Source organism: Rhinichthys klamathensis, unplaced genomic scaffold (assembly GCF_029890125.1).
Source record: "Rhinichthys klamathensis goyatoka isolate OS25496 unplaced genomic scaffold, OSU_Roscu_1.1 h1tg000059l_1, whole genome shotgun sequence".
Classification (NCBI taxonomy): domain Eukaryota; kingdom Metazoa; phylum Chordata; class Actinopteri; order Cypriniformes; family Leuciscidae; genus Rhinichthys; species Rhinichthys klamathensis.
The window spans coordinates 143,854-161,001 of record NW_026606604.1 but is presented as its reverse complement, the minus strand read 5'-3'; the positions used below and the strand labels follow the sequence as shown (position 1 = coordinate 161,001).

Here is a 17,148-nt window from a genome sequence, read left to right as displayed (position 1 = left end):
TTCAGGCTCACTGCTCTGCATTCTCCAGCTCTCTGCTTGGCAAGGAACAATAGTGAAATGTTTGTAACTTTCTGTTTTGTGAGAGCTCAGCTATTACCAAGGCTATTTTCGAATCTATTACCAAGAAGCTTTTACCAAGGTCTTATCTCCCAGTGACAGTACCTGTCGACTCGGACTTAATTTTGTATTATTGGACTGAGTCATCAGTGGCCACAAATTTCCAGGGACTGTTCGGTTGCAGGAGTTTGATTAATGAACAGCGTAAACTCTATCTGTACCTTTCTCCTCTAGGAACAGATGGCCAATGAGGTAACCTAATTAATCGAGACATGTCATCCTATACAAAAACTACAGTCTGGCAGCATAGTACGACAATAGCAGTGTTGAAAAACTCGTCAGACTTAAGGTTCATTTTCAGTGGCATTGTCACAGCTCTTCCTATGAGACATCAGCCTAATGAGTATTAGCTCCAAGGGGATTGTTCATTTCATTTCATTTCATACCGCATTTTGCCGTGTTAATGGATTTGACGTGCATTTGGCAGGACTGTATGAGGAGCTGTGGAAGTAAGTGGACAGCTAGTGTTCAGCATCATTTTTTGCACAGAATGAGCGCCACATCACCAGATTTCAGTTTTGATCCTTGGCCAATTGAAAACACCTCTGAAGATGACTGTTTCTTAATTAAGTTCAGGAGAAAGTCAGTGAAGCCGTTAATTGATTTAACTTTAGAGCTTTAATTAAGATTTTAGTTGAGACTAAAAAGATGCTGGCAAATCTGCACGGCTTGAAAACAACTTTGTGTGTGTGCGATTGCCATGTGCCCTTTGGGTGGGGGGTGGGACTTGGGGGGAATGCTGTCGACATAAAATTATTCTTGGTGAAATTTGTAGTATATAATTTCTTTATATTCTGATATTATAAATATATGTCTGATATATGTAATTTTTTTATTTTAATGTTTAAATTTCTCTCAATTTGATCTGTATCACAGTTTTGCGTTACACAAATATGTACCTTACCAGTTACCACAGTGTTGTTATTGTAAATTTATTAAAAATATGAAACAATATTTTCATTAATTGAATTAAAGCTAGGAATATAAAAATAACAAGAGCAAAATAAAATCACTTAAACATAAACTACAATTTAAATAAAAAATAAAAATATACAAAATAAAAGCTCATTTAAATTATTAATAACTAATTAAATATTATACAAATAATAATAAAATAGTACTGCTGTGCTGAACCGTGGATGGTAACTATTTTTTCACCCTATAGAGTGTCCATTTGATTGTTTGTCTTTATCCCATTTGTGCATTTTTTTTTTCTGTGTATAGCAAATCAAGATAAACAAGTGTTGAAATTGTTAAAAGTGAAGTAGTATATATTTATGATTTTTGTACAAAAGCTGTTTTTACCATTGTCACATTAAGACCTTCATAAAGTAAATGACTCAGTGTCATCCTCTTCAACACTTTCTCTGTTTTCAACTGAGCTGGCAATCAGTAATGTGTTTCAATGAGTGTTCATGTCAAATGTTATTAAAAAAAAACTGTTGCTACTCTGTAAAAAAAAAAACTATTTAAAACAGCACAGCGGATGGGAAGAGAACATTAGACACTTTTTTCCCTTTAACTTGAAAATGCAGCAAAATGAGTTGCAATGATCAAAGATTGTAGTCTAGCATTTTACATTGGTCTGACATGCATTTAAATGTGTAATTGTGATCTGTATCTTTTCTTTTTTTTAGATGTATGCCAAACCACTGTGAACATGGAGGCCGATGCAGTCAGACCTGGGACGGCTTCACTTGCACCTGTGATGGGACGGGGTACACCGGAGCCACATGTCACACATGTAAGAATGTGTGTTTGGGTGTATCTTTTTATAGGTATATGTGTGCAACTGTGCATATGTGTTTCCGGCTTATTGCTGGTTGTTTATTCTGATACATGTCATGCTTTCTAAATAAAGGGTTATTTTGTGTAAACCTCAGCATGTGAGCAGAACTTACAAAAATGGAACAAAGAATGACATTCTGTGAAATTAAGCAAAAAGGAGAATGGGAAACACACAAGATGAACATCATTCTGTTTAACTAACATCTAGAAGACCTTTCTGAGAAATGTCAAGGTTCGGTGTAACAGTATTTGCTTTCTCTGTATTTGCTTTTACTTATGAATTAGATGTTAAATATGTAGATGGCTTCTTGTTTCCACTGCTTTTGTAGCAGCTGAAACACAAAATTCAAAAATGTTCAGTTTGTTACCAGGTTTAAATTATATTTTGAAATACCAACTGAAATGGAAGCACAGCAGACTTGAATTAGGGTTGCCACCTTTTGATTTGTGAAAAACCGGGACACTCAGATGAAATTTGTTTTTGTATTGTTTTTTGGGGGGGGATCAACCCATATTTCTTTCTTTGTCATAAACGTTGCAATGGCTAGATTTTTGCTTTTGCTTAATGCAAAACTCTGGTGCTTCTTTGTTTTTGCATGATTTTCCAGCGCTGTTTTTCCTTCATAATTAACTGAAATTTTGACAGGACACAAAACAGAGGTAGCGGAGAACGGGTCTCCTTGGGTGGGCCTTACCCATTCCGAAAAGTTTTCTCTTTTCGCCCAGTCTGAGTTGTAGGTTGTAAATCGTTTTTTCTTTGACACTGGTGGCTCATTCGATTGTGTTGTGTTATCCTCCTCATCCGTCTCTCCCCCCATTTCACAAAACTGAGTAAATAGAAAGTTTTAAAAAAGCTAGCAACTGAACTCACACTGTTTCATCCTGGATGTGTGGATGTGTGGATGCGTGCGACCAACCGACAGCAGAGGCAGTTGCTAGGCGATATAGGCGATAAGTTGAGCTTTGTATTTCTGCTTCCAATCAAATAAAAGTAAATGCCTGGCATTGGCCAATCCACTGTTTTACCCGTTTTTACCCATTTACGGACACAGGATTGGATGTACACAACCATGAAGAAAACACAGTAACAGTAGAAGGAAACGTTTTAATTTGAAACCAGGAAATTCTACTTTAGAAGTACATAAAAAAAAAAAAAACGGACTGTCGCTCAAAAAAGAGAACAATCCCTGAAAAACCGGGACGGGTGGCAACGCTAACTTGAACTACCATTGTTTGGTAACACTTTACTTGAAGGGGTGTGCATAAGACTGACATGACACCTTCATAACCATGACATGACATATGTCATGAATATGAAGTAGGGTTTATGCATGTTTATGACAACTCATTAAGTGTCTTTCGCTCAATAATGACATTTTGAATGCAAATATGACATTGTTTAAGATGTCTTTGTTATGACACCTTGACATAAACCATAACATCATAACCTGTCAGTGTCTTTGTCATGACAACTTGACATTAAATTAAGTTAAACTGTCATGTGGTTGATTTTGACATTGGCTGTCATGAGGCCATTATAACTGTGTCATGAATATTTTTCGTGACCTCAACTACAGTGGTACACATTAAATTTGTCATTAAAAAGTTATAATGGCTTCATGACAGCCAATGTCAAAACCAACCACCTGACAGTTTCATGTAATGTTAACCAATAAAGCTAAGTGGTTTCGTAAGTTTGATAATTAATCTGCTATGTCATGTTTATGACAGGTTGTGTTGTCTTAGTAATGTCAAGTTGTCATGACAAAGACACTGACAGGTTATGATGTATTGGTTTATATCAAGGTGTCATAACAAAGACATCTCAAACAATGTCATATTTGCATTAAAAATGTCATAATTGAGCAAGTGACACTTAATGACAGTTGTCATAAAAATGCATAAAACTTCCTTCATATTCATAACATGTGTCATGTCATGATTATGAAGGTGTCATGTTAGCATGTTGCTAAGCTAATGATACGTTTTATTTATGCTGAAATATTTGTATTGATAATTTTCGATATTGAATGTAAGTACAATTCTCTCTCCACATCCATCATTTATCCATATTTGATTGATGTAATTTCCTTCTTTGTGATTACCATGTGATGCTGCTGCTCTAGAATTTGGCCAAAATGAGGTTTCTTTAAGTCTACCTTATAGAATGACCTTCAGATGCTGTATGTAGTGGCACCTACTACGACTCCATCAAACGCTCACTAGGTTTTGAGACAGAGCTATTGATTCATATGAAACGTCTGTTGTATTCTCTATGTAGTGTGTTTGGGATCAGTTCTGAGAGAAATAGTTGACTGAAACTTCTTTAGGACCCCAGGGGTTAGATGGAGAGGAGAAGAGACTAGAAGTTACAAAGCTGCAACAGTTACACACATAAGTCAATATGAAAGATGTTGAACCCTGTTGAGCTACTTCCCTCAAAACCTCTCCGTATGCGAAAAAAGGAGTATTGGTCAATAGTCAAGCTTGCAAAAAGTATAAACATTTTTTTATATATATACTACTCCATATATTGCACAGTGAAGCTGCTGTTTCTGTCATTCTATATTTATTAAGTAAGTACTTTCTATTTAGCTCATGCTTTTCTTTCCGAGTTTGATTAGTGGGATAGTTACCTTGCGTTTGTTCTGGATGTACTATGGTGATATTGTCAGATTGCAATCTGCAAACATAATGTGTGCAGAATCGGTATTTTAATTTCACACTTCATTCTAATTAGTTTTCCATCAGTTGTCAGCATAGCCTAGTTTTGATGAAAGTTAATATAAAAGGAAAATATTGTCTTATTTGCTAAAATAATTATTTATTTTTTTAATTAAGATTTGGAGGTGAACCTCCAAAAATGTTAGATTATAATTATAATATATGATTATAATTAATGAAGTTAATAAAGAAATTCTAATAAAAATACTTAATAAAGCTGTTTTTCTTTTTTTATTTCTTCCAGCTGTATATGAGCAGTCTTGTGAGGCCTACAAGCATTTGGGAAGATCATCTGATGCCTACTGGATTGACCCTGATGGAAGTGGACCGTTAGGGCCTTTTAAAGTCATCTGCAACATGACAGGTAAAATGTGCAATATTGTAAAAAAAAATTGTGGCTTACCATACCACTATGAATCCAGGAAGCCCATGGTTTGCACTTGATTAATAAATCAAGCCTTTAGTGTTTATTATGTTTTCGAGAACAACACTGTTCCCAAGCTTCTGAGTCAGGTTCCTAAAACACACTATCGCTTTCCGAGAAAGTATTTTATTTCAACATCTCAACCCATTTGTTTCCAAGAATATATTTCATCAATCTATGTTCACATTATCCCACTGATCCAAAAATAAATAAATAAATAAAACAAAATGGCACTCTTGCATGTAGGAACATCAGGACTTAAAATGTTATCATTTCAGGACAGGAACTTTAGTCATCTCAGAGCATTGGAAATCCCTGAGCGGACACGGTAGAGAGCAAAAATCATTCTGAAAAGAAAGTGTCTGTCAATTTCTGAAATGTATTATGTTCATTTAACAGCCTTTGAAGTGTAAATCTTGTGATTCTTTAAGGTGGGAAGTAGAGATTATGGTTACCGTATAAGGTGGATTAAAAAATATATAAACAACAAAATGTGTTTTTATTTAGAAATGTTTTTTTTTTTTTTATTAGGACTCATTAAATAAAACTTGAATAGGTAGATTATTAGCCATAAAAAAAACGATTTACACTTGCACACATGGATCCAGAATGTGTGAAATCAGTTTGTAATGAAGTATTTACTTGTTACTTTAATGAGAAAATCTCTTCTTGATTTAAAGAAAAACTTTATAAAGTTAAGAAAAATATTGACTTTTTTCTTTAAAAAAAAATTTATGTGGAAACCTATCCACTCAAGTATATATTTTGCACTTTTTGTTGGACCAAATTTTGACACAATATTGAGGCATAATTCTTTATTATGAATTATTACCAATGCAGTGGTCGGATAATCTATGGCAAACCTATGACAAAAATCGTATGACTCGCCAAGTTTCTCACCCTTCACCAGCAAATGATCATTAGAAACTTAGGCACATCACTCAGACACATAAGATCAGTTTACTGCAGAAACAATTACAAGTCCTTCGTCGTACTGTACAGCCTACCGAAGTTCAAGAGAAGTCAAGTTACAATAATATGTCAAGTCATTCCAACCAAATCTCGCAGTGTTTTTCCTGTGTCAGTTCACCGTTTTATGCCCGTTGCTGTATCCGTGTTTCAGAGGACAAGGTGTGGATGACTGTGGTGAATAACCTCCCAGCACAGACGGCAGTGACTGGCTCCAGCCGGGAGAGGCGGACGGTGTTACAGCTGAACTACAGTGCCTCTATGGAGCAGGTCACAGCGATAACCAACAGCGCTGAGCACTGCGAGCAGCACGTAGCCTACGCTTGCCGAATGTCACGCATACTCAACACACCAGGTACACAGAGAGTGTGTGTGTGTGTCTGCGCTTGCAGAATATAGATTCTTATAGGGACTTGTGGGGTGATAGAAGGTTATCTAAAACCTTAAATTAAAGAAAGTGTAATTTTATCTAACGGTAGTGATAGTTCTTGCTGTAACAAATGAGGGTCAAGTGTCTTGATAACCGGGTAACCTGATGGTAGAATAGGAATGCAACCTTAATAGCCCCTCAGTGGCTGATGCCGATGCACTCTTCACTGCTCTCAGTTTGAACCCACTTATTTTTGGCGGTTTTCCCAGTTGTTAAACTGCAAGACAGAACCACCTCAGAATGTTGTTTTTTGTTTTAATGGCTCAGTTTCAGGAGGATTAGTACAGCATTTGCTCACTGTCTGTGAGTTTGTGTGGGCTAACAGCTGGACTTAATAACTAATTAGTGCTAAATGAAATGCAGAAGTTGCTATAGAAATAATTTAGTTCAATCCCAGTTCTTAGATAAACACATTTTTGAAACATTTGTCCTGGTTAACGTGTGTGGGCGTGTAAGTTTCACTTGCTGGTATTTCCATGTGCGCTCTTCTAATTAGCCGTTCACGAAAATTTACATTGACGAGCTGTTAATATGGAGGCTGAAAAATTGGCAAAAGGATAAAGTGTAAGAAGGAAACTAAAATGGAATGAAAATAAGAGGCCTTTTCAATCTCTTCTCAAGTAGAACTCTTGAAAAAAAAAAAAAAAAAAAAAAAAATTTGGTGCAATTCAGCATATATGCTAATTAGAATATATTAAGCATATTTAAGTACAGTCATTTAGCTAATCAAGATAGCTAATTAAGTATATAATTGTCACGGACATTCAGTTATTTTGACTTTAGTTTAGTTTTCATGGAATTTTAAAAGCTTTTGTTATTTTTAGTTACATGTGTTTCTTTGTTCAGTGTCCCGCCACTCTATCAGTTGTCATTGTAATTCATTTGATCTGCACAGGTGTTCATCATTATTTCCCTCATTTGCTTGTTTTTAATTGGCTCTCTTTTCAGTGTTTTGTTGTCTGTTCTCGTCAATGTCAGTTGTATTTCTTGGTCAGTATTTGTTGGATTACCTTTATGAGTTTCGTCTGCTTCTACAACTATGTGTGACAGAAATAGCAAATATGTACAGCATTTGGGGTAAGATTTAATAAAAATAATAAAAATTGAACGATAAATTAAATAATTTAATTAATAAATTAAAAGTTTTATTTGGCAATGACATTTGGTCATAAATTGACCAAAAGTGACCCTAAATGGTAACACTTTACAATAAGGTTTCATTAACATGAACTAATAATTAACTGCACTTCTACAGCATTTATTCATATTTGTTAATGTTAATTTCAACATTTACTAATACATTATTAAAAACAAAAGTTGTATTTGTTAACCTTAGTTCATTCACTGTGAAGAACAAACAATGAACAGCTGTATTTGTATTAAAGGTGCCCTAGAATTTGAAATTAAATTTATCTTGCCATAGTTAAATAACAAGAGTTCAGTACATGGACATGACATACAGTGAGTCTCAAACACCATTGTTTTCTCCTTATTTAAATCTCGTTTTTGAAAAACACCCCTGAAGAATCTCCACATAACACCGACTGTGACGCAACAGTCGGGATCATTAATATGTACGCCTCCAAAAATTTGCATATGCCAGCCCATGTTCAATGCCAGGCGTAACTGCGCAGCCGAATCATCGGAAGTTCTGCAGGTGAAGAAACAAGCGAGGATCATAGGGAAAATGGCAGATCATGGAAACAAATGTTATGTTCCAGGCTGTGCGGGGGATGTGAGGACTTTTCATACCCTTCCCACAGAAAAGAAATGTCAACAGGCGTGGTTGATGTTTATCTATAATCGGATAACGTTACCGCAACAGTTTAATTCGAAGTTGTTAGTTTGCTCTGCTTATTTCACCATGGACTTATTTTCTAACCTGGGACAATATCAAGCAGGCTTCTCTCAGCGTCTCATACTGAAGAAGGGGGCAATTCCAACTATATTCTCGCAAGCGGTAACTAGTGATTTTATTAACGATAATTTACACTGTGTTATCTAGATCCAGCGCAAGATCCTAGTACAGTAACAATAGCAAACTCCAAGTTACGAGCATACATAACTAAATAGTATGACAAAGTATTTACGCTGCTGAGGTTAGTATCATATAAATCTACAAAATAATACTGTAGATCAGGGGTCACCAACACGGTGCCCGCGGGCACCAGGTCGCCCCCAGGGACCACATGAGTCGCCCGCAGGCCTGGTCTAAAAATAGCACAACTCAGTAGTGAGCTGCGTCTGAAATGTAATTGTATTCTGTTGATATTCTTTTTCAATCACACCTGTTGCATTTATATAGCATATATTTATATATTTATATTTAAAAATGACAATATCTTCTGTTCATTATACATGAGTTTAGATAAGTTTAGGTGAACTCTGACTTACTCTAGTTCAGGGGTCCAAACGTCGCTCGCGAGCTACCAGTAACGTTAGCTCGTGGCCTGATTGGAGGTTGCTCGTCAAGGAGCCGTTCACATATCGAGTCTTTTGCGTCCTCAAGTTCGTTATTTCAAATGTAGGTGCGAGGCAAGCGCGCTCATAATTAAAGCGACGCGCTATTTTTTTCCAGGTGCAGCGAGATGAAAAAAATGCAACTATTCAGTATGCCGCAAACGTACCGCAGGTCAACCAATCAGCTTCACCCTTTCCATAACAACATTGAAAGCTCAGTCAACATGAAGGATGGGGGTGCACCCAAACACTACGGGTGTTTTTCTCTTCTCCGTAAATAAATCTTGTAGCAGAGCTACAGGAAGTGTTTTTCGGTGGTGGAAATCTATTAGCTACTAAAACTTCTTTGTCATTGTGGAGAGCGCAGTGCATGGTTGCATAGCAACGACAGACGCCACGGGAAAATCAGATCGAATTTTACTCTTAATAATAAAAGATAAGCTAATGTGCATTGTAAAAGTCAGTAATTTATCTTTTTTGGCTCATTCTTTTTATAAAAATGATTTAAAGGCTGAAATATGTGAGGTTTATATTTTTATAAAACATTTTTTGTCAAAACTTTATTTGAACTTGTACATACTTGTACAGTAGGCTAGATAACATGTTGCAAGACACTCCTTTAAAATCTAGCCATAATTTTTAATGTTATTATTTTAATGTTTATGTAAACAAAAAGTGCATATTGATGCGGATTTATTTGTTATTTGCTGGTTTTCGACATACAACTTAGTGAATTGATTTCATTGTGTAGTATTAGTACTTTTTGAACAGGAATCTGTGATTACCGTGATCATTTTGGTCACTAATGAAATTAAATTATCATGCCATTTCATATCTAGTCATGATGAACTATAAAATCAACTATAATTATGTGTTTTTACAATATAATATGCAAAGTACAATTTTCTATAAAAAAAATAATCTCTGATTCTGTTCTTTTCTCTGACATTTAAGGGTGACATAGGCATACAAAAACCCTTTTAGGTATAAAACAGTTTAGATAGTTGTTAATATGCGAGTTATGAGACATTATTTCAGAGATTTAAGTATTGTATTACATGAGTAGCTCTCGGCCACTTTCATTTTTAAAAAGTAGCTCTCAAATGAAAAAAGGTTGGAGACCCCTGCTGTAGATACATATGTAAATTCCTTTTTGTCAAATAATTTTAATTTCGTCTATTTCATCAACGACACGTCAGGGGCTAACTACGTTAGTTTAGTTGCTCACAGATAATGTTAGCTCACTCGATCCTTCTAGCTAACGTCACATTCTCCACCACATAAGTTGAAGCTATATTTATTTGACAAGGCATCTAACCTTAGTCCATTTGTTTCACTGAGCCCGCAGTGAAACAGCCAATCAGAGCAGAACTCCTCATTACTATTAATGACCCTTCCAAATAAGGTAAAAACAGACCATTCTAGGGCCAATTTCTAGAGTTGAAAATGGACCTGTAAAACCATATCTGGACATTTTAAATGCCCTTAAATAAGCCACATGCCCTCTATGTAGATATAAGAGACAAAATTAAAATATTATTTCAACACATTCTAGGGCACCTTTAACTAACGTTACCAAAGATTAACAAATGCAGTAACGAATGTATTGCTCATGGTTAGTTAATATATGAACTAAGGTTAACATAAAGACGTTCATAATGCTACAAAAAGATTTCCATTTAAAATAAATGTGGTTTGAAATTTCTATATAAAACTTTCTATAAAATATTAAAGAATTCTGAAAAATAATGTTTCCGACCAAAATATTAAGCTGGAGTAATGATGCTGAAAATTCAGCTTTACCATCACAGGAATAAATGACATTTTAAAAATGATCAAATAAATGCAGCCTTGGGGAGCATAAGAGAGTTTTAAAAGCATTAAAAAATCGTACAGTCCCCAAACCTTTGAGCGGTATGTATATACTGTTGATGACATATGCACATTATGCAGAATGCTGACTGCAGTTTTTCCTACTCTTTTCTATCTCATATAGCCCTTCAGTCCTCCTTTTCTTCACCTCTGCAGCTTGTGATCATTCACCTTCTCTCTTATGTATTTGTACTTCCATGCTCTGCCAGTCTTTGCCACTCTCCCCTGGCACTCTCGCGACCCATTTTCTGATTACAGTCAGCAATAACAATTTGCAGCATGGCTGATGCTAATCTAATAATGAGCATGAAGCACAGTGAAGGCTGCTATACACATTCTTAATGCTAATCTGACTTTGGAAAAAGCCTCTGCCCTTATTGTAGACTCTGCCCTCTGGGGTTCTCTCGCACTACAAGTTTGACTATATACCATATTAGTCATGAACAGAAAATCACTCTCAGTCCACTCTATCTTTACATATCAATGCAGGTGAGGGCAGAGTCTCACTTGCCTCACTGGATGTGCAGAGACTAAAAGTAAGCTACATTGACACTATCAGCTTTTGGGATTGACAACCGCATTTACTTACAGGTTTGAGTCTCGAACTGTCCCGTTCAAACAGCAACTTAGTGTCTCGAATACTGTCTGTATGAACATGCAACCAGTAACCATAGCGAGAGTAACCAAAGTAATCTCAAAGATGGAACAGTCCATAAAACTAAAAAGTCTGATCACCTTTGACACACAAGAGTCCAATCGAGGCGCAAGTTCATCAGTCAAATCTTCATTTACCGACAGCAGCTTTTATATATCTGCGTAGAGAGCGGGGCATTTAGAACACAAACGCACGTACTGTAGAACACAAAAGCGAGTGGAGCAGCTCTGGTGAAGAACAGTGACTGGATCTAAAACCTTCAGATGCTGCAGGTTACTGAAAGTACAGACAGCGAAACCATACACAAAAACCTGTAACACACGGTAGACACGTGTTTGTGCAGCTCAGAGCCGCTCTCTCGCACTGGATGACTGACAGACAACTAGTTGTCCAGTCCTTTTTTCTTTCACACGGCACTTTTTCTGAGAATGCGGTTGTGAGTCCTGAGAATTTACAGTTGGGAGTTTGGTTATAGAATGCGGTTGTCACTCCCATAAATAACTGAACTGAATGTATTAAGGCAGGGATCTTCACGCTTTTTGTGATTGAGAGCTCCCTCAAGGGATAAAATCATCTAGATGGCTACTTGTTTTGATACATTTAAAAAAATGTATATATAATTTATTATAAGTATAACATGTTGGTGCTTTATTAAAAATTATGGAAATATATTGAAATTTGTACATTTATAATTTTCTCTCTGAAAATCACATTACACTTTCCCTGAATATTTAAGTGCCATACAATTTGAATAGTCATTTGCCACAGTGCTGGCAACCAGGGGCGTCGCTAGGCCCTTTTTAGGGGGCCTTCAGCCAACTTCTGCCTAGCCCCCCTAAAAATGTGAGATTAATGTAGGCTACACAAATTCGTGTTCGCTTCAGTCTTGTTATAATCAGATTCAGCGCCTTCTTCATCTTCAATCCGCAGCGGCGCCGAGCAGAGAGCACGTCAGAAACAGAGGACAGGGTGTGTGTGTGTGTGTGTGTTCATGTGTGTGTTCATCTGAGCCTCATTGGTCTGTCACTGCTCGTCAATGTCAGAATATTTGAGATGACCAATCAAATCAAAGTAGGCAGGCTTTATGTTCACAGACGCTGAGCGCGAATTTTAACAGTGTGAAGCCCCGTTCACACTACAAGCGACTTTGTCGCTGCATGTTGTCGCCAGTGCCTGGCGACGAGGTCGCTAGTGGGAGTTCCCACTACTGGTTGCCTTTATGAATGACATCCAATGATGTGGAGAAGGATCATACGCGCTCTGCTCCTATTGGTTGTCGCTCCCGAAAGTCGCTCCTCATTTGCATAAAGTTAAACAGATCTCAACTTTGTCGCGTCGCCAGACACGCCCCATCCGGTCGCCGTCGCCCATGTCGCCGGAAATCGCCAGCTCCCCATTGAAATGAAGGGTATCGCGTCGCTTTGGTCGCGTGTAGTGTGAACGGGGCTTAACTCGACGCGTACGGTCAAGTGCGAGATAAGATGTAAGTGGCTAAACTTAACATTTAATATTTTACTTTTTTTAGGTCATAAATGTTAAACGAATGACAAAAAATAATCAGGCAAACTAATATAGTTTTGTCTAATTTCGCCATTTTGAACTGAAAATAGGCCTATGTAACGTGACTCATGTAATGTAATAATTAGTTTACAAGAAACATTAACAAAGCCGTTTTCATCATGTTAGGCACAAGATTAATAATGAATGTGTACATATTGAGAATATAATACAAATTGTAGCCTTTAGTAAATTAAAAAAGCTCAGCTTTAGGAGGGGAAGAGAAAGGGACGAAGAGACTGAGAAAAAAAGAGAGTGATGGAGATGAGAAAAGAGCAGGTATTGACAAATAATCTACTGCCCACTGACATGGTTTTAAAGCTATTTCTTATCCTTTTTTTGGTCTTCAAACGTCTTGAAATGCACATATCAGAGAAATAAAAAAAAATTGAACCCCCTACCAACCTCACATAGCCCTGTCTACGGCCCTGTATTAGGCATAAGATCAATAATAAATGTGTAGCCTACATATTGTGAATGCATTTAATAAACTTAATTACCTTTAGTAGCTTTCAGTAAATAAACGCGTCTGAGAAAATGATTCATAGGCAAAATCAACCTTTCAGTTGACCCTATGTTTACTTTCTTCACTGACAGACAAAAATGAAAAGCCTATATAAGTCAAAGCTCAGCTTTAGGAGGGGAAGAGACAGGGCAAGATAAAAACAAAGAGAAAAAGAGTGTGATGCTGATGAGGAGAGAAAAATAATCAGCTGCCCACTATCCAAGTTTTTTGGCCTTCAGAACATCTTAAAATGCACATATGTAGATCAGAGAAATCAAAATTTTCTCGGGGAGGCCCCGAACCCCTCTATTTGCCCTACCTCACATTTGGGACCACAGTTATTATAAAACCGTGCCTTTGCATCGTAATGAAAATGGTTAATAGTGATCTTTAGATCCTAAACTAAAGAGTTAAAAAAAAATTATATATTTTTTAAAAATCATATTGGGGGCTTAGCCCCCCTAAAATGAAAATCCTAGGGACGCCCCTGCTGGCAACAATAAGTATTTGATTTGACAATGACTGTGTCTTGTTTTGGAGTGGCACCAGTGCGCTCACTAACACATTTTAGTCACACTGCCACAAAAAAAGGTTGCAAAATGCCACCATTTACTCGCAGTCTGGAGCCCGGAACAGTGGATCTCTAATGGCAAATTGGGGCTATTTATAGAATGTGCTTAGTGGGCAACTCACAGACTCTATGAGGGCTACTAAGTGCCCGCAAGCCCCATGTTGGAGTCTCAAGTACAGGACTGACAACTGTATTCTGCTGCTGTGTGAACGTGGCCATTACAGTAGTTCACTGGAATCAACAAGCAAATTAACATGTCATCCTGAACTAAGCATTTTATTTCTCACTGATAGTATAAAAAATTAGGTCAGGGAGGTCAGGGAAAGATAAACATGCACTATGAGAATAAAATAAAATATAATACTGCTCACCAGAGTCTTGTGATCTGAAAACTACTTGTCTGAAAACCTCTCCTTGATAATAACATGGATTTGTTGAGTATGTGCATGAAGTGGGAGTGTATGAGACTTTGCATGATGAGATTTACAGAGTAGTGTGTTTGACCGTGTTGTGTAGCGGATGGCAGTGCTGCTGTCTGGCCTTCATTAATCTTTACTGAAGGACAGTCAGTGCTTTATGCACTGTGTTGACAAACCTATACAACCCCTTGAGTGTTTGTCTGCCCCCTTGTGTGTATTAATGCATGACAGCACAGGTTTCTAGTTTTACATGATTGTATTTGCTTGATTGACCCTTTTTAATGTTTCCAAATAACTTTGTTTATTTTATAATGGCCAGACAAGATCACATTTTGTGGGATCGGTGTTGGTAATCGCAACAATTACAGGACAAGTGCTCAGCCAGTCAGCATATTGACAGAGCATATGTTCAGTAGATGAGCATTAGTGCAGAGTTGTGCTGTGTCCATGTCATTCACAAGTGCCATGCCCTATTCATTTTGAATGGAATTTATGAATAAATTAATTAACTCATAATATTACAAATATTTGGTAAGACTTTACAAAGAGGTTTCATTTTATAACATTAGTTAACTACATTGCTTAAGATGAACTGACAATAACCAATGCTTACACAGCATTTATTAATCTTAGCTAATGTTAATCTCAACACTTACTGTACAAATACATTTTTAAGTTTAACAGTTGTATCTGTTAACATTAGTTAATGGACTGGGAACTAACATGAATATACATTTTTTTTGTTAATTAAGCTAAAAGGTTAATAAATGCTTTAAACTATATTTATCATTGTTAGTTATATTTTTTTTTAAAATAAGACCTTATTGTAAAGTGTTACCAAATATTATTTTTTAACAAATAATACCTTATTGTAAAGTGTTACCAAATATTTTAAATAATAGCATATATATTTTAAATGTAACTTGAGTTTGTCTGTCAGTTTAAAAACAAAGTTGTTAATTCTGGGTCACCACTTCAAAAAGCATAAGTTATCTTATCATAAGAACCTTGTAAGGTTGGCCAACAATATTGTCTCGGAACTGAATCGTGTTGTGTGATGAATTTGTCCCAAGATACATAGATTACTCAGACGCATATGAAGAGGCCGTGGAGGAGAAAACTATTTCCCAAAATATGCTTTCTAAATTGACTGTCAGGTTTCATCAAATTATGGAGGGCTGGCATTCTGCGACCAAATGAAGCGTTAAATCAGAATTGCATCCAGGGTGCATTAAGTTTGGTAATTGGGAAGTTAAACTGTAATTGTCCTAATTTCTTGATGCCTTCAAGCCTCTCACGAATGAGCCGTCAGGTTGTTCTTTTGCAGCTTCACATTGTCTGTGCCGTCCTCAGCGTCCTCGGGCCTCTTGACCTCCATTAGCTCTACATTGTGGACGGAGTTGAGAGATGTCTGCCGTACATGTCCGTATGTCATCCCTTCCCATTACGGCACAATCAACAGTGACGTTTTGTTTATTCCTCGTCCCCTACAGAGGGACCTGAGGTCCATTTGTATTTAAATTGTTCTCTTTATAGCTAAATTAACCACCTTCCACTATGATTAGGCCTTGGCTGTCACACAAAGGAAATTGAATGTGATGATGATGAATTGAGAAAAGTGTTTTTGTTTAGTTTTTTTGTCCAGTTATGATAAACAGACAGTATATTGTCAGCTGGAGGCTGTGGCTGATTGTATGAGCAGAGCATAAAAATAAGAGCAGACAGTGAGCCGTGAAGCATCAGGGGGCTCTGTGTCTGTGATGTCCACACAATTAAAAGCTTTCCTTTTCTTGATCAGCAGGCAAATCTGAAAGACATGAGCTGAGTGCTTGACTTCAAAAACAGGCCTTATTCATTCAGCCTTTAGTCTTCCGAAAACATCTCACTTTCAGGGCCGTGTCTGTGCTGTGACAGTATTGAAATAAACATTGTAAAAAAAAAATTTTTTAAAAAAAGATCTGCATTTGAAAATGCTTTAGATTTCCTCAACCAAACATTACTTGTATTATTTTCTTCTGAAAGTCGAGACACCTTTGGCATTTTAATACTCTTTGCTAGAAAAAAAATGGTGATTTTTTTTATTTTATTTTTTATTGTTTAACCTCTTAAATCACCTGGTATCTTTATTCGTAAGTTCATATACTGTACAGTGTGGTTCAAAAAGTATGAAATCGGCAGCAGAAATATTATTTATGATTTTTTTCTAATTTAATACAATGTAAACTTATAAATATAAAAATGTAATAAATTAGGAATTTGTGGTTTTGTTTAAATATTTTTTTATGTGATTAAAGATTTTATTGTGTAGACATACATTACAGACATATGCAGTATATGTATACAGTATATTCTCTTTGAAAGAAGTCTCGTACTTTATGCTCACCCAGGCTGCGTTAATTTGATAAAAACTTACATTAAAAACAGTTATACTGTGAAAAATGATTAAATTACTGTTTTCTGTTTAAAAATGTAATTTATTCCTGACACTCCTGTCACTTTTGATCAGCTTAATGTGTCTTTGCTTGGAAAAAAAAAGTGTTAATTTCTTTCAAAATGTGTGTGTGCTTGTGTATATGTATGTATCTGTGTCTATACGTAGATACATAGTTATAAAACACACAGATTGCTAATTTAAAGCAACACCAAGGAACTTTTCC

At 36.3% G+C, this 17,148-nt stretch overlaps 1 protein-coding gene across 1 annotated transcript in view; it reads left to right on the top strand.

The window, feature by feature from the left end:
- cntnap2a (contactin associated protein 2a) overlaps positions 1-17,148 on the top strand; it is a gene marked incomplete at its 3' end in the record, with an annotated part of 380,680 nt that overhangs the window by 259,245 nt on the left and 104,287 nt on the right. Inside the window, exons 11-13 of the mRNA XM_056248806.1 lie at positions 1,755-1,861; positions 4,874-4,993; positions 6,177-6,377. Coding sequence (XP_056104781.1) covers positions 1,755-1,861; positions 4,874-4,993; positions 6,177-6,377 — 428 coding nt within the window. The remainder of the gene's footprint in view (positions 1-1,754; positions 1,862-4,873; positions 4,994-6,176; positions 6,378-17,148) is intronic.